The 19,811-nt window shown below is 41.2% G+C and overlaps 1 protein-coding gene across 3 annotated transcripts in view; it reads left to right on the forward strand.

Moving 5' to 3' along the window:
- Nucleotides 1-19,811, forward strand: part of LOC117270542 (adhesion G protein-coupled receptor G3-like) — a 36,643-nt gene that overhangs the window by 10,869 nt on the left and 5,963 nt on the right. For all 3 annotated transcript variants that reach the window (XM_078173914.1, XM_033648210.2, XM_078173913.1), the window contains 9 exons: nt 3,840-3,999; nt 5,750-5,881; nt 5,985-6,095; nt 6,203-6,239; nt 8,906-9,006; nt 9,210-9,331; nt 17,408-17,676; nt 17,769-17,862; nt 17,939-18,213. In XM_078173914.1, coding sequence (XP_078030040.1) covers nt 3,840-3,999; nt 5,750-5,881; nt 5,985-6,095; nt 6,203-6,239; nt 8,906-9,006; nt 9,210-9,331; nt 17,408-17,676; nt 17,769-17,862; nt 17,939-18,213 — 1,301 coding nt within the window. The remainder of the gene's footprint in view (nt 1-3,839; nt 4,000-5,749; nt 5,882-5,984; nt 6,096-6,202; nt 6,240-8,905; nt 9,007-9,209; nt 9,332-17,407; nt 17,677-17,768; nt 17,863-17,938; nt 18,214-19,811) is intronic.

Below are 19,811 nucleotides of genomic sequence, written 5' to 3' on the forward strand. Positions count from 1 at the left end.
CTTGAAAATAGATCTACCACCCTGTGGATGGTAGAGCTGCTCAATAGATTTGTGGAGTTCGTTAGTTGCAGCGGTGGCTGTTAGCAGCTCTGCCTGTTAGCTGCTGAATGGCAGCGGAGCAAGCAGCCACTGGCCACCGGACGTCATAGCTGGTCCACGTGGGACTCCACTCAGTTCAGACTCTGGCAGGTTTATGGATTGATTCTGTTTGACAGGCAGATAGGAGGCTCCGTTGTCAGTGAGTGTAGCTGTGTTGTACAGATTAGTTGAAAGATAAGAAAAACATATAGAAAACATATTGAATAAGAGTAACGACTGAAATGTCATGAATTTTCATCTACTAAAACCTTTTGAGTTTTTGTCAACCAACTAATAAGCATTTTCATCTCAAGACTAAGGCCTCTAGTTTTACCGGGCGAGGCGGAGGCGCAGCGCACATGCACTTCGCCAACTGTGTGTGGCCAGGCGGATTTTGCAGTTTGGCACATCGTGCACGCTGGCGCAGCTACTCCCCTTTCCCACCTCCGTCCCTCCTACCTGCGCAAGTCGGAAAGAGGGAGGAGAAAAGGTGTGGAGTGGGTTTTACACACATCACACCAATCAAATGAGCCCCTCTCCTCGTCCTTAAATGCGCCGCACGAAGGCGTAATGAGAGTTTACTCAATTCGCCATGGCAGAAGAGAGCAGCAGCGTCAGACGGCCAAACTTCTCCCAGGAGGAAACTGATGTTTTGGTCCGGGAGGTCTGCTCGCAGTGTCCGAATATACGGAACTGCGAGCAGACCTCCATGGGCTGATGATGCAAAGGTAGCCTGGGAGGAGGTCACCACAATTGTAAATCAATGTTGCGTTTCTCTCGTGCGCGCACTCTCTCTCTTTCTCTCTCGCAGTCTCACTCTGTTTCTTTTCTTTTGACTTTTCTAAGATGACAGATGCTGAATATATACTCCCTATCTGATGCTGTGGCTGTTTGTGGTTGGCTGAGAGGAATGTGAACTCATTAGTTTACAGCTGTGTTAATCAAATCAGGTTGGGTTTCCATTACGCGTGCCAAACGTGCCAAACGGTGCCAATCCCCTTTGATCTGACATCAAATGTGACGGGACAGTCGATATAGAGATACATTTATGTGCTGATTGCAGATAGTTGCATTGAATAGTGGTTTTTGTGGCTATTTATTGCATTGTTAATGTGCCTGATATTCTGGAAACCTGCCTGTGAGGTTTTGGTGATGTGTGTGCACTGTCCGCCGGTCAGCCGAACTTCCCCTACACCGGCTGCGCTCCCCCTGCGCTGACAGTAGACGTGGTTTCAGCTGGCGAGCTTTTAGCGCACCTTCGGCGAAGCCTTTTGGATTGAACTGGCACTGCGCCAAGCTGGATCTGTCAACACCTCCCCCTGCTGCGCCACCAAACCCATCTCAGCGCACCTCGGTCTGCCAAACTACCAAACTGAGCGTGCCTCGGGTTGCGCTGCTCGAAACTAGCTCTGCGCGGGGTTCGCCACCCTGCGCAACCCTGCGTTGCGCTGGGAAACTAGAGCCCTAAGACTAAATCTAAAACAGCTGTCAAAATTAACACTGCTGGTTAGAATACCATCTGTGACGATTGTATTGGATAGGAAGACTCCTCTGTTGACAATTCAGCTCCCAGTAAAAACCTGTGAACCTCTGAACAATTAACAGTGAAGGAGTTCTAACCAGGAGAAATTTCAGCTGGTCGCACTCTGCAATCCTCAGTGCTAGATACCACTAGATCTCCTACATCTTACACACTGAACTTTGATTTGTAAACTTCAGAGGTGCTAAAAGGCAGATTTAAAAACAGAAAAAAACAAAACAAAACTTTGAACAGTGCTCAGCTAGCTGTTTCCCCATGCTTCCAGTCTTTGAGCTAAGCTAAGCTAATCACCTTCCAGCTTAAAGGGATAGTTCAACATTTTGGCAAATTCGCCTATTGCCATAATCCCTATAGTCATTTGAGTAGGTACATTACCTTTAATTGTCAGTGCGTGCTGTTCTGAGATCGGTGGGGCAGAGCTGCCCGCTGAAATGGAGGTGAATGGTACAGGTCCCTCTCTCCCTCAAAACTAATCAAATACACCATCAAATGACTCCAAAACGCTCTAGTGGACAACACATGGCTTGCGCATTCCCCACGCTATGAAATAATAATTTAATATTACGAGACAGAGTTGTTTTGAAGCCAAATGCAGAGCCGGAACTACATTCCAGACATACAGTACTTGCTGGGCGGAGTGATTTCAAACAGCGTATGTTTAGTGCAGTTACTCCCGTCATCAGTACAACAAGTTTGTTGAGAAGAAGCCAGAATATACAGAGGAAGAGTTACAGGTTTTGGAAGAAGAGAGCAAGAAGAGAGGTTGAGGCTGCCGAGCAACCAGGGGCTGCAGGGAGACCCAGAGCCGGTGGTGTAAATGTGGGGCTTACTGGACACTTTATTAGGTACACCTGTGCAATATAAATATAGAGTACGTCTCAAAATAATCACCGGAACACGGGGAGAACATGCTAACTCCACACTCATAAATCACCACAACTCCTGAAGGAACAACAACATAAAATGTTCCCTAGCAGTCTGTTTATTATGATTTATTATCCATAACATAACCACAACAACATTTGCATTTTAGCCTTATTTACCATGCTTGGGTTGTAGGCTAATGTTACTCAACATGGAGGTAATGTTACAGCAGAGAGATTGCTGAGCAAATACACAACGATCACTTACCACGTCGCTTGTTTTGTGATGCCGACAGATGGTATGGCAGTGTCTTTCAAGAAAAGCGTTTGAACCATTCCTGAGCTTCTGCGCTCCATCCTTTCAGCATAGTCCTCCAGTAAAAAATGGCTGGAGCTAACAAACATTTTCCGGACCATTTCCACAGGCGTGTTGGGGTCGATGTCCAGCACAAATAGCCATTGTTTCATCCTGTCCGTATTACTGGTTGGAACTACGTGAAACTTCACTTTGCTCCATGTCTTCGGCTTGTTACGGCAACCTTTTACAATACATATGTAAACCATGATTTACAACAACACTCTGTAAACTTTCCTCAAACCTTCTGCTGCGTCCAGCTGATGATACCGCAAATGGCTACAAGCAATAACAACGGCACTGTCTCAGCTGTGCACTGTGTCACTCCGCCCAGTGGTTTACTCAAGAAAGTAGTTCCGAGTATTTGCTTCATGTGTCGTAATCTTACTTAATTATACATTATTATTTCATAGCGTGGGGAATGCGCAAGCCATGTGTTGTCCACTAGAGCGTTTTGGAGTCATTTGATGGTGTATTTGATTAGTTTTGAGGGAGAGAGGGACCTGTACCGTTCACCTCCATTTCAGCGGGCAGCTCTGTCCCCACCGATCTCAGAACAGCACGCACTGACAATTTAAGGTAATGTACCTACTCATATGACTATAGGGATTACGGCAATAGGCGAATTTGCCAAAATGTTGAACTATCCCTTTAAGCTCCATACAAGTCTGTAATAGTTCAAACTATTCCTTTAAACATTGAAATTAAAACATGGGAAATGTTTTTGGCTATTTAGAAATGTTTACCATAATGTAATGTGTATATTTTCAGGCTTTGATCTTAAAGAAATACTAATTTCTTGCATGCCTAATATACAAACAGATTGATTTATTATTTGACTGATTGATAAATAAACAATCAAAATATAATTTTGAGGGGGAAGTATTCCTTTAAAAAGTGTATATAGAAAAACTTTTTTAAAAATATATCAAAGCATAGACTATTGATTTGTAGACAATAAACCGCATATCTAAGGCGTGAATCTTTATCTGTCCGTCAATAGTGAAGTCATGAACTCAATGCCCAACCTCGTTGCCAACATCAAGACTTCAGCTGAGGTGACTGTGGGAAAAGGACTTAAAGGTGTTATAGTGACACAAAGAGATCCTGAGGAAGTAGACCAAGTTCTCTTTGCCTATGAGTCTCTACATGACAGCATAAGTGTGAGTGCATTTTTTTTTATTTGGTCGTCATACATGTGCTATGTTGTAACATTGTCATTCCAGACTTCAGAATAACAGTATGCGATGATTATTGCCAATCGCCAGAATAAATGTTGGCTGGTAGCTTTCTGCAAACTGTGGTTATGTTACATTGTATGTTTCATATGTAGCGAATATGATGAAACGTTACATTTCTTTGCATTTCAGTTTTTCTTGTGAGAACTCTGTGGTTACATGTGGTTAGGTTAAAGCAAGGACCCTGTTTTAGAATTCTTTTGGGTTGAGGTATAAAAACCACTTAGCTATGATTAGGAAAAGATCATGTTTTTGCTTAAAATGCCAAAGACCGAATCACTCGGTGCCTCTGAAAGTCAAGGAAGGACCTTAAACAGTTTTATTTCAAGGAGGCTACATCATCGAATCCCAATCAAAGATCTGTTCCAATGTCAACGCTCCTTCAATTTCTACCAAGGACCGAATCCTTTAGAGAATTTTCAAGGATGCATGTGTGTATCCTCAGCAGGCATTAAGTACCCACAAATCTTTGTGCATGATTTGCCAGAATTGAAGGCTGGGCCTCTTAAATGACACACACATGGTTACTCGCTAGCCTGGTCCGATATGTGTTCGCCAAATGCTCGGAAGGTGTGCTTGCCTAGCCTCTGAAGGCCCCGACTTGGAAGGAGCTGTCCTACCAAGGAAGCACCCTTTGAGAAGCACTGACTGTGACATTGCGCTAACAACAACAATCACTCCTTGACATACAACTGGCGATTGATTCAAATTGCGGACATATGGGAAATCAAACTTGTTGATTTCTGTTGTCATTTTCAGCTCTAACTGTTACGTTTAAAGATATATAGTTCAACATGGTGGTCCGACCTATCTGATGTTTCTGTTGTATTTATTTTATGTACTGTGTTGCTTTGCTAGTGTCTTTGATAAACAAAATCCACAGGCATGGAAGCTAAGCAATGTAGTGCTCATGGTGGGGACCACAGCAAAACTAATTTTAGCCACCTAAAAGACTCAAAAAATCAATGTTGGTTTAAGTGTACGCTATAATTGGAATATTTTCTCCTCTTTACCTTACGCACTAAGTGATTGAGGCAGTGGTAGACCATCAACTTCTGAGATATTAGCTTTAGTTCTGTTAAAAAGAGCAGTCTGACGGTAAGTTAAAGTGGTGAAAATATTCTAAATATTGTTTATACTTCTACTCCCTTTTTTAGGTGGCTAAAAATGAACCAGCTGAGGTAGTGTGTGCTCAGCGCTGTTTTATTTTATATACGTAACATGAGTATTTTCTACCCATAAATTATTTGAACAAACATTGTTACATCACACCATCCACCATCCTCTCCTACAAATGTAATATATCCGTGGTTTGCAGAAACATACGCCAACATTTTCTTCCGGTGACTTGTCTGTTATCCCAGCCAACTGCTAACTTGAGAATGATGAAGTGAGTGGTCTATATGAACTATATGGCATCCAGCCATGCATGTCTCTCATTTGGAAATAATTTAGTTTTGTTCAACACATTCTCTTATTTGCCTTCTTTCCAAAAGTGAAAGCATCAAAACCCAATCTAGCATAGGAGGGAGACTGCTCGGTAATTTCCTACATGCTACGTAATTTTCTGGATTAAAACTGGACCCTGTTAAAGTGACTATAGTTTCACAATTCTGTAGACCTTAAAGCAGCAATGTGCACTATTTTGAAAACAGACTTGTGCTCTCCCCTGCAGATTATAGACAGCGAAGATGCTCTGGCTACGTTTCAAAGATCTGTCGTTGTGCCCAAAGAAGCATTTGAAAAAATTCAGAGTCAGAATGTCAGCGTGCCATTTGCAGTTATTTTCCGGTTCAACAATCTCACGGTAAGGAAAAATATCTCAATTTCACCTTTGCTTACAAAGTAAATGCACCTTACATATGTGATCATGTTACTATTTTGTAGTGCTATTTATCCTTTTCTTCTAGGATGAGTCGAACAGCACTATTTTAAATGATGAGGTTTTAGCAGTGTCGATGGCAACTGAAATCACCAATCTTACAGACAAAATAAGGCTGAATTTTCACAACGTCATATACGTAAGTAAAAAAAACAAAAACAAAAAAAAAGTATTATTTGTGCTTTTTGAGTATGTTTATCCATCAAAGAACACAACTTTAATGCAGTCCTGTTGTCTTGTTTACAGGACGGAACTCCATCTTGTCAATCATGGAACGGTGAAGGTATTTTTTCCCATTTGCTGATTTTTATGTTGAGAACTTATATTTAATTTTGTATGTATCTTCACCACTTGTAAGTGATGGGGAACTCTTTATATCATTTAAGTGTCATTTTATGTTTTGGATATTTTTTGTTCTTTTTTTAATTCTTTATTTTTTGGACAGTAGTTTATGTTACAAAACATATCAGGACAGACACAGTATAATTTCCCCTGCTGTTCAGATTTTTCAAAATGTAAGAACTTTGTACTGATGGGAAAGATCATGTATACACATAAGTGGGGGAAGACTTAAAAACAAAGAATGGCAGTCAATGAGGTTTGCAAGAATATAACAACATAACAGGGTAATTTATACAATACCAGCACAAACTCTGTCTGTAACAGTCTACTTATAACATAAATATAATTTACTGTAACGATTTGGTACAAAAGTGGGACTCAGTTGCAAAGGAAAACATAAAACACTAAGAACAATTTATCAAATCCAAATCTTACTCAAGAGGTCAAACACGTGAAGGCAGTCAGCAAAGGCAGAATAGTTCATTCAGGGAAATCACACAAAAAGCGAAGTCCATAAATCCAAGTGCAATCAAAAACCAAAGAATCAAACACAAGAAAAGGCTGGACAGCATGAACACACTAGGGCAACAATAGCCCCTTTTACACTGCCAGATTTTCCACCTATGTTGGGCCGTTTTGCCGGCAAGCTGCGAGCGTTTAGACACACAGAGCCGGATTTGTGAGTTGATCCAAGGTGCCCAATTTTCCGCCTCCTAGGGTAGTAATTTTGGTGGAACCCTTTAAAACAGACCGAGGCGGCCTTCCGCAATGGGAGGAGCTGTTGATGACGCCTACCTACTTTTGTCGCACGTGCGACCCACTGGCGGTGGATAAACAGGAAACAGCTGATAGCAGGAATTAGTGAGCAGCTAGTAGCAAGAGGGAAACGCAAACCTGACAGACACTGTAAAGACAAAGAGGCCATTAACCATCAGATGACAGGGACGGTGAAGAACGGGCTGATTTACGAGAGAATCGCTGCCTGACTAGGTGCGGCTTCCCTCCCACGTCACTGTTTACGTCACACGCTAAGCTACACATTTTGTTACTTGCTCACGCCCCCCATTGCCCCGAAAAAGGCACATTCTGTATAAACAAAAGTAGGAAGGCAGCATTTTGCCGCACTCCCCGATTTTGTTTTTATACTGCCAATGCTGAAAAAAGACTGATTGGGCTTTCCTGCACATTTGCACAACTCCTATCTAAAAAGGGCTAATGACAGTCTGGTGACTGGATTGGGGAAACACTGGGCTTTAAATACACAAGAGCTGATTACTAACGACTCACATGTGGGTGGAACAAGACACAGGTGAAACACGAGATAATTAACAAAGGTGGGAAAACTCAGGAAGTAAAAGAAACAAACACAATGAGAACATATTTCAAAATAAAACAGGAAGTGGACACAAACACATGAGCATAAACTTGACAGAATATCACAGTTTACGATATCTGTCCACTCTTGTATCATGGGGGAGTGCAGGAAGTAACCGGCGTCTTGTGAGGGCTTGTTTTTGCAAGCAGGCGTCGAAATATCAGACATATATTTATCAGGACACTTTTTGTCATAAAAATAATGTGTAATAATAATATTACAAGGTCAGCGTCATTTTGGTAATAGCCGGGCTTCTTCCAACAAGTATGAATGAAATCACATCACAAATCTGTACGTGCCTTTATGTTTCAATTATCAGTTTTAATGATAGTGAAAGGTGTTGTTAGGTTAAGGGAAAAAAAACAACATGGTTAGATGTAGGAAACCATCATGTTTTGGCATGTCACTGTAGTTAGAAAAACACCCCTTTTGGTGGTTTTGAGCCAGCATTGCATAGGTGTCAAGCCATACACCATCCCCTCCTCCTCCTTATTTGAAACATACACAGGTAATCTGAACTACGTCACATGTGTAAAACATACAGATATAACATATCCATGGTTTGAAGCAATGAAAAGTGACCTTTTATTTTGGCGACTGGGCTGTGCTGTGAAAGAACAGACCTATTCCACAGGTGTGAATAATGACATTAATGATGGTAGGATTCCATTTAGCTGCATCAGTTTCAGGGTCATTGAGAAGTTGGTTCACACTGTCAAGACTTACTGGAACACTTGATGCATTGTTGATGTTCCCAGTAACACCTGTGCTTTTTCTACCATGACATGTCAAAATGTCTGCTGTGAAAAAGCTTTAAAAACATACAAGGTGAACATTGTATAGGCACCATTATTAGGAAAATTAAATGTATTGTAGCGGCGATACACATCTACAAGTCTACAAAAAACGTTATCAAGCTTTCCTGGTTACTCTGCACACACTGCGGTGAAGCAGATGTGGTGCTTCAGTTTGTTTGGATGGACACTCTCTTTGCTGTGGAAACATGCCTCAGGCAGAGGCGTGCTGTGAATGGCTAATTTTAGGACATCTTTGACACTGTGAGTTTGTTCTCATAGCCAAATCAACTCATGGTATCACGTTCGGATTTTAGTGCACCTTAATGTACATCTGGGCGTGATATTCTAGTATTTTCCATGTTTGAAATGTAATACTCTCATGGAGTGTTGATGCTTAAATCTTCTTGTTTTTTATGCTCTGCTTCTGTCTTTTAGGGAGTCGACCAAACTGGACTGGTGACGGATGTGAGACGATAACACATGGAAACAACGTTACATGTGCCTGCTCGCATTTGACATTTTTTGCTATCTTATTGGTGCGTTTTACTTCCTTCGGAATATTTTTATGATACCCAGTAAAGTATAAATATTAGGACATTCCTCTGTGTGATCATCTTGATTACACTCTGTAGCTACCTCATTTTTAATAGTATTAATGAATTTCATCATAAACCATCCTCATAAACCGATGCCTGTGACAAAGTGCTTACAAGTGTTCTTTAATTTTTGTTCTTTGCAGGCCCCTCCTAATGTAACCATATCTAGTTCTGACCTGAGAAAACTCACTATCATCACCCAAATTGGCTGTGGCGTGTCCATGTTCTTCCTCGGCATAGTCCTCTTCATGCACTTCCTTCTGAGGTAATGATAACAGAAGTATGGCTCCGTAACTACTTTCAGATTAATAATTTTTAAAAAGAAACATAAAAAGGGGTTACCTTCATTTATATAAAAAAAAAATTAAACATGGGAATAATATCCCAGTGGATAATTACTAAATGATTTTTTTGTCAAGTAATCTATTTTTGTTGGCCTAAAATGAGTCAAAATTAGATGTACTGAGTCTGAAAATAGTAATATCCACCATGTGTAGGTTTTTATCAGCAGATTTTTTTTTAAATAAAACAAATACATGAATATCTTGAAATAAAAAGCCTAATTTGGGGCTTTTAAAGAGACAGTTCACAGACAGTTCAAAAGCAAAAACAGATATTTTTCCTCTGACCTGTAGTGCTTTTTATCAGTCTAGGTTGTTTTTGTGTGAGTTGCAGAGTGTTGGAGATATCGGCTGTAGAGATGTCTGCCTTCTCTCCACTGTAATGGAACTACTGTAGATGGCACTCAGCCTGTGGTGCTCAAAACGCCAAAAAAGTACATTTGAAAAACTCAACACCAATGTTTCTTTCCAAAAATTATGACCTGGTTACTCAAGATAATCCACAGACCTTGTTGTGAGCAGTTCAACTAAACTACACTCTCCAACTGCATCACAGTGCAGAAGGAAGCGTGCATCTACTGCTAGCTCACCTAGCACCACTGAGGTAGCTATTGTTACAGCTCAGCGGAGGAGGACGTCATTAATGTTTACGTCTCATGCCGTCACAAGTACGAGCCTGTCCTCCATGAGTAGATGCACGCTTCCTTCTGCGTGGTGATGTGGTTAGTAGTTGTAGTTCAGCAAAAAGAAAGTAGTTCCTACATAAAACTGCTCACAACAAGGTTAGGGATTATCTTGAGTAACCAGGTCATGATTTCTATAAAGAGACATTGATGTTGAGTTTTTCAAAAGTATTTTTCGCCACCACAAGCCGAGTGTCATCTAGTTCCATCAAATTGGAGAGAAGGCAGGCATCTTTACAGCCAATATCTTCAACACTTCACACCAAAACAATCTAGACTGATAAAAAGCACTACAGGTAGGAGGAAAAATATATATTTTTGATTTTGGGGTGAACTGTCCCTTTAAAACCCCCAAATTCCCACAGCATATGCTGAGATTATGGAAAAATCAAAGTATTCAGGTGATTTGCCAGCCAGGTTCTCTCATTACATACTCATCTTTCCTGTACAAAAAAAATAGAGAGAGAGGAATCTTAGTTTCAATCACAATAAGCAGAAACAGAGTGAACAATTGATAATTAAGGCAACTGGCATAAATCGATTTTCAGTTTCCACCATGTTGAACATTTCTATTTCAAATCACTGACATGAAGATATTTAACTTTTTATAAAACATCAGAGAGTGCCATAGTGTTAAACACTAAGGTACTATGATATAACCACGAAACTCTGGTCAGTAGCTGTGTTGTCCCACAGCAGGTAATGTAGTAGAAGTTAATGTAAATAAGCCTGCTCTCCAGAACAATAGAACACTGTGGTGGTTCATGAGAAATATGGAAATGTGTCATGCACCCAACGAATGCCACATGCATAGATAGAGCAGCATCCTTGTGGCCGTTATTGCACTTACATTTCCATTTAAACACTGTTTCCAGGGCAAATAATAATAGTAACAGAATAACAATATAAATATGCATAAACTGTAAATAAATATGACTTACATGACTAAAGAGTTTGCATTATATTCACATCATAAAAAACACTGGTTTTAGTGAAGGATAAATTTAAAGTGAAATTTGTTGAAAGGTGATTACATAACAAGATGTAAGTAATGAAGGAAAGTCAGTGTGTCTGCAGGTAATTTCAACTTTATAAATATTAGGCATTAAAAGTCATTACAAAGTTTTAAATTTAAATCTTAATTGCCACAAACATTTTATCTCAATTATTTTATCAGTCCCTTAATTTCTTTTTGTCAAAATGAGTCAAGCTCTTCAGTGTAAAAGTCCACATTTCTGATGTTACACATCTTTAACCTCCTGAGACCCTGTGTCCTCATATGTGGACATCACATTTTGGGTTTACTTGACCTTATACTTTAGTCTATATTAGTAAGACCTGTTGTCCTCGTTTGTGGACACTTTTTGTGCCATCTAGTGGTAGTAAGAGCACAATACACTAATCCATGTAAAAGCAAGATGGCAGCCATCTCTGCCAAGTCAGTCAGCATGATTAATAAAGTTTGTAGTTTGATATGGCAACAAATTTTAGCAACAGTAACAAGCTAAGACACTGTTAATTAGAAAGTACCCGTTTTAGGACATGGGACTGTATTATCATCTCGTTTGATGACACTGGGACTTATTTATCGTTGACGATGTTTAGGTTTTTATACTTATTGGGTCCCAATAATCCCAAATAGCTAGGAGAAATTAAAAATGCATAGGGGAGACTGGGGTAAGTTGAGCCAAAGGGTAAGTTGAGCCACCCCATGTTGCTCGGAAACCGTAAATAAAATTGAGCATGTGACCAAATATTTAGGAGGAAGGCATCATTTTATGGAGTCTGTGAAGGTAAGAACCACATGGGTTAAGTGGTTAGAGATTTATGTCCAAAAAAGCATTTTTCACTCATGAAAGTGAATTTAGTCTATCATAAGTTTCATGGGGATTGTGGTTAGACCAAAATAGATAATTTTTAATTTGTTTTATATATCAATCGTGGTATCTATTAACTACAAAATTAGGTAGTACAGCTAGCATGAAAGTGCACCATTTTAGCTGTGGGGGCTAATAAAGTCAGTATGGTAGCTATGGGGTAAGTTGAGCAATTTGAACAGGGTTAAGTTGAGCCGTAAGTTTCTGAGAAGAGGCAAAGCTGGATATGGTAAACCAAGCTTTACTTTCAAGGAGAAAGATGAGGGATTCTTCCCAAGAAGCGATGTAATCGCAAAACTCCCCAAACCTCAGAGTCCCAGCAGTTTGTATTCACCTGCAACCTGGACAGGTGGGATATTGAGTAAAGGGGCAGGTGAGATATGGATGGAAGGAGGGAGGGGGGTAGATGGAATGAGAGTAAGATGGAGGGAGGAGTTTAAAGAGGATGAAGGAGGCCCTCCTGTCAGCAAGGACACCAAACTAGGATTCACGTTTACGGATTTAGTTCAGTGTTTTCTTTCCAAAAACACAGCTGTTAAGATTCTCTTCCTAAGCGCCCTTTAAGGCATTCTCAGGCCTATGTTAAAATGTTTTAAAGTTGTTATATGCAATTATAATTTAAAAAAAGATTTGTACCTGTTGAATTGTGTATTATAAATAAAAAAAAAAAAAAACATGGATTTGAAGAACCGTCTTATTTAATTCAGTACAGACTGTATAACTGAAATATCTTAACCCAGGGAGGGAGAGAGGGGGAGGAGAGAAGGTGAGGTGGGAGGGAAGGAGGGAGATGGCTCAACTTACCCCACTCCTATGCTCAACTTACCCCAGACATGGGGTAAGTTGTGCCACGAGACCACTTTTTTTGGACATGCTATATTATCAAAACAGTTATGTTTACACTCATTCTGTTTGTTTGTAGGGATGCACAACATCCTGAAATATATGCACATATGTTAGTTAGCCACAAAACTATAATAGCCTTGATGTAGTGATCCTGAATATGAAAAGTGGCTCATCTTACCCCGGTCTCCCCTACCAAACAAAAGTTTGGGTCTCATGAGGTCAAACTTACCACTGAACCTAATTCTGTCTTTTTACTTTAGACTTTTACTTTAGACTTAGGCACTTACCTGTTGGTAAAATGTAGATTAACCCAAGTCAGTCTAATAACCATATATATCCTGCATCTCAAGTCTTCAACAGGGGGGCACGACGTGATTTTGCCAAGTAGGATATGCCCCTCAATCAACATCCCACATCGCATTCCAGGACACTGCCATCATCAGTGTGCTGCTCCTGTGCTTCTTTCAAAATTCCTTTGTGCTTCTTCAGAGCTAAGCTAGTTTTCCAAATTGAAGCTAGAACAACTGAACAAAATCCTCAGTAACAGTGAACAAAATCCATGTAAGCTACTGCAAGGTTAGCGAGTTAGCTTGCTAACTAGGAAGGCTATGCTAATGAGTAAACTTGCTGATAGACTATAAGATTAGCAAGTTAGCCTGCTAACTAGGTAGGCTATGCTAATAAGTAAACTTACTGCGACTATAACATTAGCGAGTTAGCTTGCTAACTAGGAAGGCTATGCTAATGAGTAAACTTGCTGATATACTATAAGATTAGCAAGTTAGCTTGCTAACTACATAGGCTATGCTAACAAGTAGGCTTACCAACTGGCTAAAATATTGTTCATTAACATTAAGGGCTCTAGTTTCACAGACCGGGCGAGGCAGGGGCACAGCACACCTGCGCTTCACCAGCTGGGTGTGGCCAGGCGGATTTTGCAAGTTTGGCACACCGTGCACGCTGGCGCAGCTACTTGTCTGTCCCACCTCCGTCCCTCCTACCTGCGCAAGTCGGAAAGAGGGAGGAGAGAAGGTGTGGAGTGGGTTTTACACACATCACACCAATCAAATGAGCCCCTCTCCTCGCCCTTAAATGCGCCGCACGAAGGCGTAATGAGAGTTTACTCAATTCGCCATGGCAGAAGAGAGTAGCAGTGTCAGACGGCCAAACTTCTCCCAGGAGGAAACTGATGTTTTGGTCGGGGAGGTCCAAGCTCGCAGTGTCCAAATATACGGAAGTGCGAGCAGACCCCCACGGGCTGATGAGGCAAAGGTAGCCTGGGAGGAGGTCACCACAATTGTAAATCAATGTTGCATTTCTCTCGTGCGCGCGCGCTCGCTCGTTCTCTCTCGCAGTCTCACTCTGTTTCTTTTCTTTTGACTTTTCTAAGATGACAGATGCTGAATATATACTCCCTATCTGATGCTGTGGCTGTTTGTGGTTGGCTGAGAGGAATGTGAACTCATTAGTTTGCAGCTGTGTTAATCAAATCAGGTTGGGTTTCCATTACGCGTGCCAAACGTGCCAAATGGTGCCAATCCCCTTTGATCTGACATCACATGTGACGGGACAGTTGATATAGAGACAAATTTATGTGCTGATTGCAGATAGTTGCATTGAATAGTGTTTTTTTGGCTATTTATTGCATCGTTAATGTGCCTGATATTCTGGAAACCTGCCTTTGAGGTTTTGGTGACGTGTGCGCACTGTCCGCCGGTCAGCCAAACTTTGGCTTACACCGGCTGCGCTCCCCCTGTGCTGATAGTAGACCTGGTTTCAGTTGGCGAGCTTTTAGCGCACCTTTGGCGAAGCCTTTTGGCACGAAACTGTCACTGCGCCAAGCTGGATCTGTCAACACCTCCTCCTGCTGCGCCGCCACACCCATCTCAGCGCACCTCGGTCTGCCAAACTACCAAACTGAGCGCGCCTCAGGTTGCACTGCTCGAAACTAGCTCTGCGCGGGGTTCGCCAGAGCTGCGCCTGGAAACTAGAGCCCTAAGAGTAACGATAATGTCATTTTGCAGTTGCAAAGACCTGCAAGGGACACATTTGACACATTGAATAATACTCTGGCCTATTGGCAAACTTACTTGCATAGCCAACCTAGTTAGCAAGCTAACTCGCGAATCTTGCTGTAGCTTACATGGTTTTTGTTCAGTGTTGCTGAAGATTGTGTTCAATTGTACTAACTTCAATTTGAAAAACTACCTTAGCTCTGATGATGAACAAAGGGATTTTGAAAGAAGCACAGGAGCAGCACACTAATGATGTGTACACCGATGATGGGCTGTGATTGGTTAACTGCAGTGTTGGTCCAGGAACATGTTCCTGGTCCAGGAACATAGGATGTCGATCCAGGGGCATGTCTTACTTGGCAAAATCATGTCGTGCCAACAGGGGTTCTGTGATCCCTAGGGTCCTTAGAGTTACTGCAAGGGGGCCACCAAATTATTAGTTGGTAGTTTAAGGTTGTTTTTTTTTTAAAGTTTTTTTAAAAAGTTAAAATGTGTCTGAAACTAAGTCAACAGGAATACAACATATTATTAGCAAAGATAAATCATAATCTGCCCCTACATATACTAACTTTTAAACTTACCTGCAATGCTTGAATAAAAATGTGTACAAAAATCAATATATTTCGTTTAAAAATGATCTTGAAAAGGTCCTTAAAGCATTAAATGTAGGTGTCTGATACCTGTAAAACTGTAAATCAATTTACAACGAAACAAAACAGAGAAAAGCAGCTAATTGTAATGTTTGAGAAGCTGAAACCAGTGAATGTTTGGCGATTTGGCCAGATATACAGTGGTGGAAAAAAGTTTTCGGACACCCTTAAAATTTTACACAATCTCAAATATTATCATGAAATATTTGTGGAAAAATCTTTTTTGTGTTTCAAAAGGTGTGGCTGCATTAGACAGATACAAACAAATACAAATTATATTTTTTTGTTTATTGTTTACAAGAAAAACTAACAAAACTAAATTCTTAACAGTTTCAATATGTCAGTTCTCAACATTGTCGCTATCAAAGTCAACAAATAACAGAGAATGTGTTCAAAACTGAACAAAAAATAAATAAACCATCACATCATCAAATTAATATTTAGTAGTCCTGCCATTGGCACGTAGTAGAGCTCTAATCCTGGCTGGCATGTTCCCCACGAGCCTTTCACACTGTTGAGGGGTAATCTTGTCCCATTCTTCTTGAATTACTGCTTTTAATTCTTCTAAATTCTTTGGTTTATGCTTTGAAACAGACCTTTTGATAATCCACCACAGATTTTCAATGGGGCTCATGTCCAGGGATTGAGCTGGCCACTCTAAGACCTGGATACTGTGCTCCTGCAGCCAAGTTCTACTGGCCTTGGATGTGTGGCAAGGGGCATTATCTTGTTGAAACATCCAGTTTTTACCTCGATGGAACAGTGCACGCGCAGAAGGGAGCATGTGGGTTTCGAGAATGGTACAATACTTGGTAGAGTTCAATGTGCCATCACAGACAGTGAGATGACCAACACCAGCAGCACTCATGCATCCCCAAACCATGATACTGCCTCCACCATGCTTGACAGTAGGTACTGTACATGCTGGAGATAATGCTTCGCCTGGCCTTCTGCATACCCTCACATTAGTAGGAGGAAGATAAAGCCAATTCCTGGCTATCCAGTTCTTGTGTGCCTGGGCCCAACGACGCCGGGCTAACCTCTGTCTCTCATTGATCAGGGGCTTCTTGATAGCCTTGTAGGACCTTAAGCCATGATCTAAAAGTCGGCCACGTACAGTGCGGGTGGAACACTGGACACCAGTTTGGTTTGACCACTGCTGCTGAAGCTCCTGTGATGTCATTCAGCAGATTTGCCTGCACATGCGGATCAGGATGCGGTCATTTCTTGCTGAAGAAACCCTTGGACGCCCAGATCTTGGTTTGTCTTCCAAGCTGTTGGTTTGTCTGTATTTCTGCAGAGTGTATCCAACTGCTGAAGGACTGCATCTGCACTTCCTGGCTATCTGGCGGCAGCTGTACCCTTCCTGGCTGAGAATCTTTATCTTCAGGCGTGTTTCCTGCGTTAGGTTCCTTGTTTTAGCCATTTTTGTGTCTGAAGAACTTTCAAATGTGCTGGCTTTATGTAGACACGAAGCTTGGCAACAAAAATTGTGTCTTTTAATAAAAAGAACGACCTTCATCACTGGTACCAAAATGACCCAATACTCAAAATTTCATATGTATTTTTATGGAACCAATCAATTTTAAGTTTTTAATGGCTTTTTTAGGATTTATTTAGTATTTTGGCTGTGACTGTACTAAAAGAAATTGCACTTGAAGACCTAAGAGTGATTCTTAATGCAATATTTCACAAATGCATGGGGTGTCCGAAAACTTTTTTCCACCACTCTATGAGTTAAACAATTTACTAATTATCAACTGAATATTCTGACAGTCACCTAATTGCATAGTTCTTTGTTCAAAATGTATTTAACTCCTTTACTAGACGGGGTAATAATGAAAAAAAATAACGATCTATCTATCCGCAGTCATAAAGTGCCCATACCCAAAAGACAAACATGACGTCTCTGTTTGTCTCTCCTCACAGGAGGACCAAAGCCAGTATAGCCACAAGGATTCTCATCCACCTGGTATCAGCCTTGTTCCTACTTAACTTAACTTTCCTGACCAACAACTACGTGGCCCAGCTGAAGAGCTCTGTGGGTTGTAAGATCATGGCCGCTCTCATGCACTACTTCATGTTGGCCACTTTCACTTGGTTTGCTGTGCAGGCCTTCCACATCTGCCAGCAGCTGTACATGGGGGGCAAAACTATAATCCGTCACTACATGATCAAAGTCTGCATCACCAGCTGGGGTGAGTCTGCATCATTGTTTTTTGCTTTTCTGTACCAGAGTACTGAGGCGACATTTGCAAGTCACTGGTTTATTTTCTGTCTCCATTTCCAGTACTACCGAGCATTGTTGGGATCGTCCTGCTCAGCATTGGGAAATATGGTGAACAAGCCATCCTCACCAGTGACTCCACAGAAAGCATTTCCATGTGAGTCTGTGGATGATAGAATTGCACATTAGAGCTACATTTCTTCTCCTTTACTGATACATCTTTCTGCTCCAAGGTGCTGGATAACAGACACTGAAGTCCACAGCATTGTCAACATAGGTTACTATGCTTTGGTCTTCATCTTCACCTTCATTACCTTCATCACCATCGTGTCCTGGCTCTGCTGTCTCAGGAGAGTGGGAGCTGGAACAGAGACAAGTGGCAAAAATATTGTAATCATCCTGGGACTGTGTTGCATGCTGGGTATCACATGGGGTTTTGCCTTCTTCGCCCACGGCATCCTCCGTATCCCTGCCTACTACATCTTCACGGTCCTCAATTCTTTCCAAGGTATCCACAACTGTGATAATAATCTTTAAGTTTATTGATCTGCTGCATTTTAAATAATGTAATTGCATCATATTTAAACTCACTGCTCATGTTGGTAGTATTCCTGCTGCTTTACTCACAGGATAAAGATGCTTCAAACAACAGATGAAATGGCTATGTGTAGTTTGAAGGGGGTTGCTTGTAGAGACAAAGTACAGGGAATTATCGCCCAAGCCCACATGACCCCACAGCTTTAATTTATACTGTTTTGGATGATTTTTACAGCTCCTATTAGCTTCACTTCCAGCTGTAGCAGGCAGCAGTTTTTTAGGGAAGTGCTCTGATAAATTTACTGGTCGCAACCTGCTCAAATCCAAACAGCAAAGAAAATAAGAGTCTAGATGGTGAACATATTGGAGCATTTAGCTGCTAAAAAGGCACATGTTTCCTCCAGGAGTGACCAAGCTAGAGGCCATCTTGCCATGGGATCACTATAGCCGTGATGTAGGGATCTGCGACTTAAGGCCCAGACACACCACACCAATATCAAAGAACTAGTGGTGATGAAGACCGACAGTTGCGGTGCCCTATGTCACTGGTGTCGTGGCCAAAAAGTTGCACTGAACACACCGCAAAGACTACAGCCAATCAGCAATCTTCTGTTTCTCTTCTTGTGCACTGAGCTTAACTGCCAATCAGAGCGATCATGGAGGCAATACGACAATAGAAAGCCAAACAGTAATGCTGATTTAAAGCAAGACAAAAATTCAGGTAAAATTAAATAAGATAAAATGCAAAAAAGAAAGAAGACAGATGATAATGAGAAATAGAGATAAAAACAATGAAAAAACATACCAGTAAATGTAAATACAATGTAAAGAATAAAAGCAACACACACACACACACACACACACACACACACACACACACACACACACACACAAAAAAATCATTGGATGTTGACATTATTCTCTTTAAGAGGCTGTGACACACTCATTTTATCAGCTAGCGTGAAGGTAGTGATATCTTGTTGAACTAGACAACATGAAGCACCTATTGGTATTGGCATAGCTTCTTGGGATGGGGGCTAAATAACCCTCCATGTTAAGCTAAATTTTGGTGAGGTCATTTTCTAAGGTGTCCCTTGGACTCTCACCTCAAGATATCTGAATGAAAATAGGTTCTATGGTACCCACAGATTTCTCCTCCAGTCACGGCAGTGACACAAATCTCACTCGTTTGACTTTTACCTAAAGCCCCGTTTCAAACACTTTCGGTATGGTACCTTTGGAACCGAAAGTAACCCTTCAGACATGGTACCTACTGTAGACCCTAGCGTTTCCACTGCAAACAGTACCTTTAAATGTGGGCAGGGTTGTTGTCCCTCACTGCTCTGTCCAGTACTCACTGTAGCCCCTTTTACACTGCCAGATTTTCTGTGAATGTTGGGCCGTTTTGCCTGCAAGCTGCGAGCGTTTAGACACACAGAGCCGGATTGGCGAACTGATCCGAGGGGCCCAATTTTGGACGGTTTAAACTTTCAGTTCAACAAAGCTACGACGGTTTAAACTTTCAGTTTAAACCGTCGTAGCTTTGGCTAAACTTTCAGTTTAAACCGA

This window comes from Epinephelus lanceolatus, chromosome 13, assembly GCF_041903045.1.
Source record: "Epinephelus lanceolatus isolate andai-2023 chromosome 13, ASM4190304v1, whole genome shotgun sequence".
NCBI lineage: Eukaryota > Metazoa > Chordata > Actinopteri > Perciformes > Serranidae > Epinephelus > Epinephelus lanceolatus.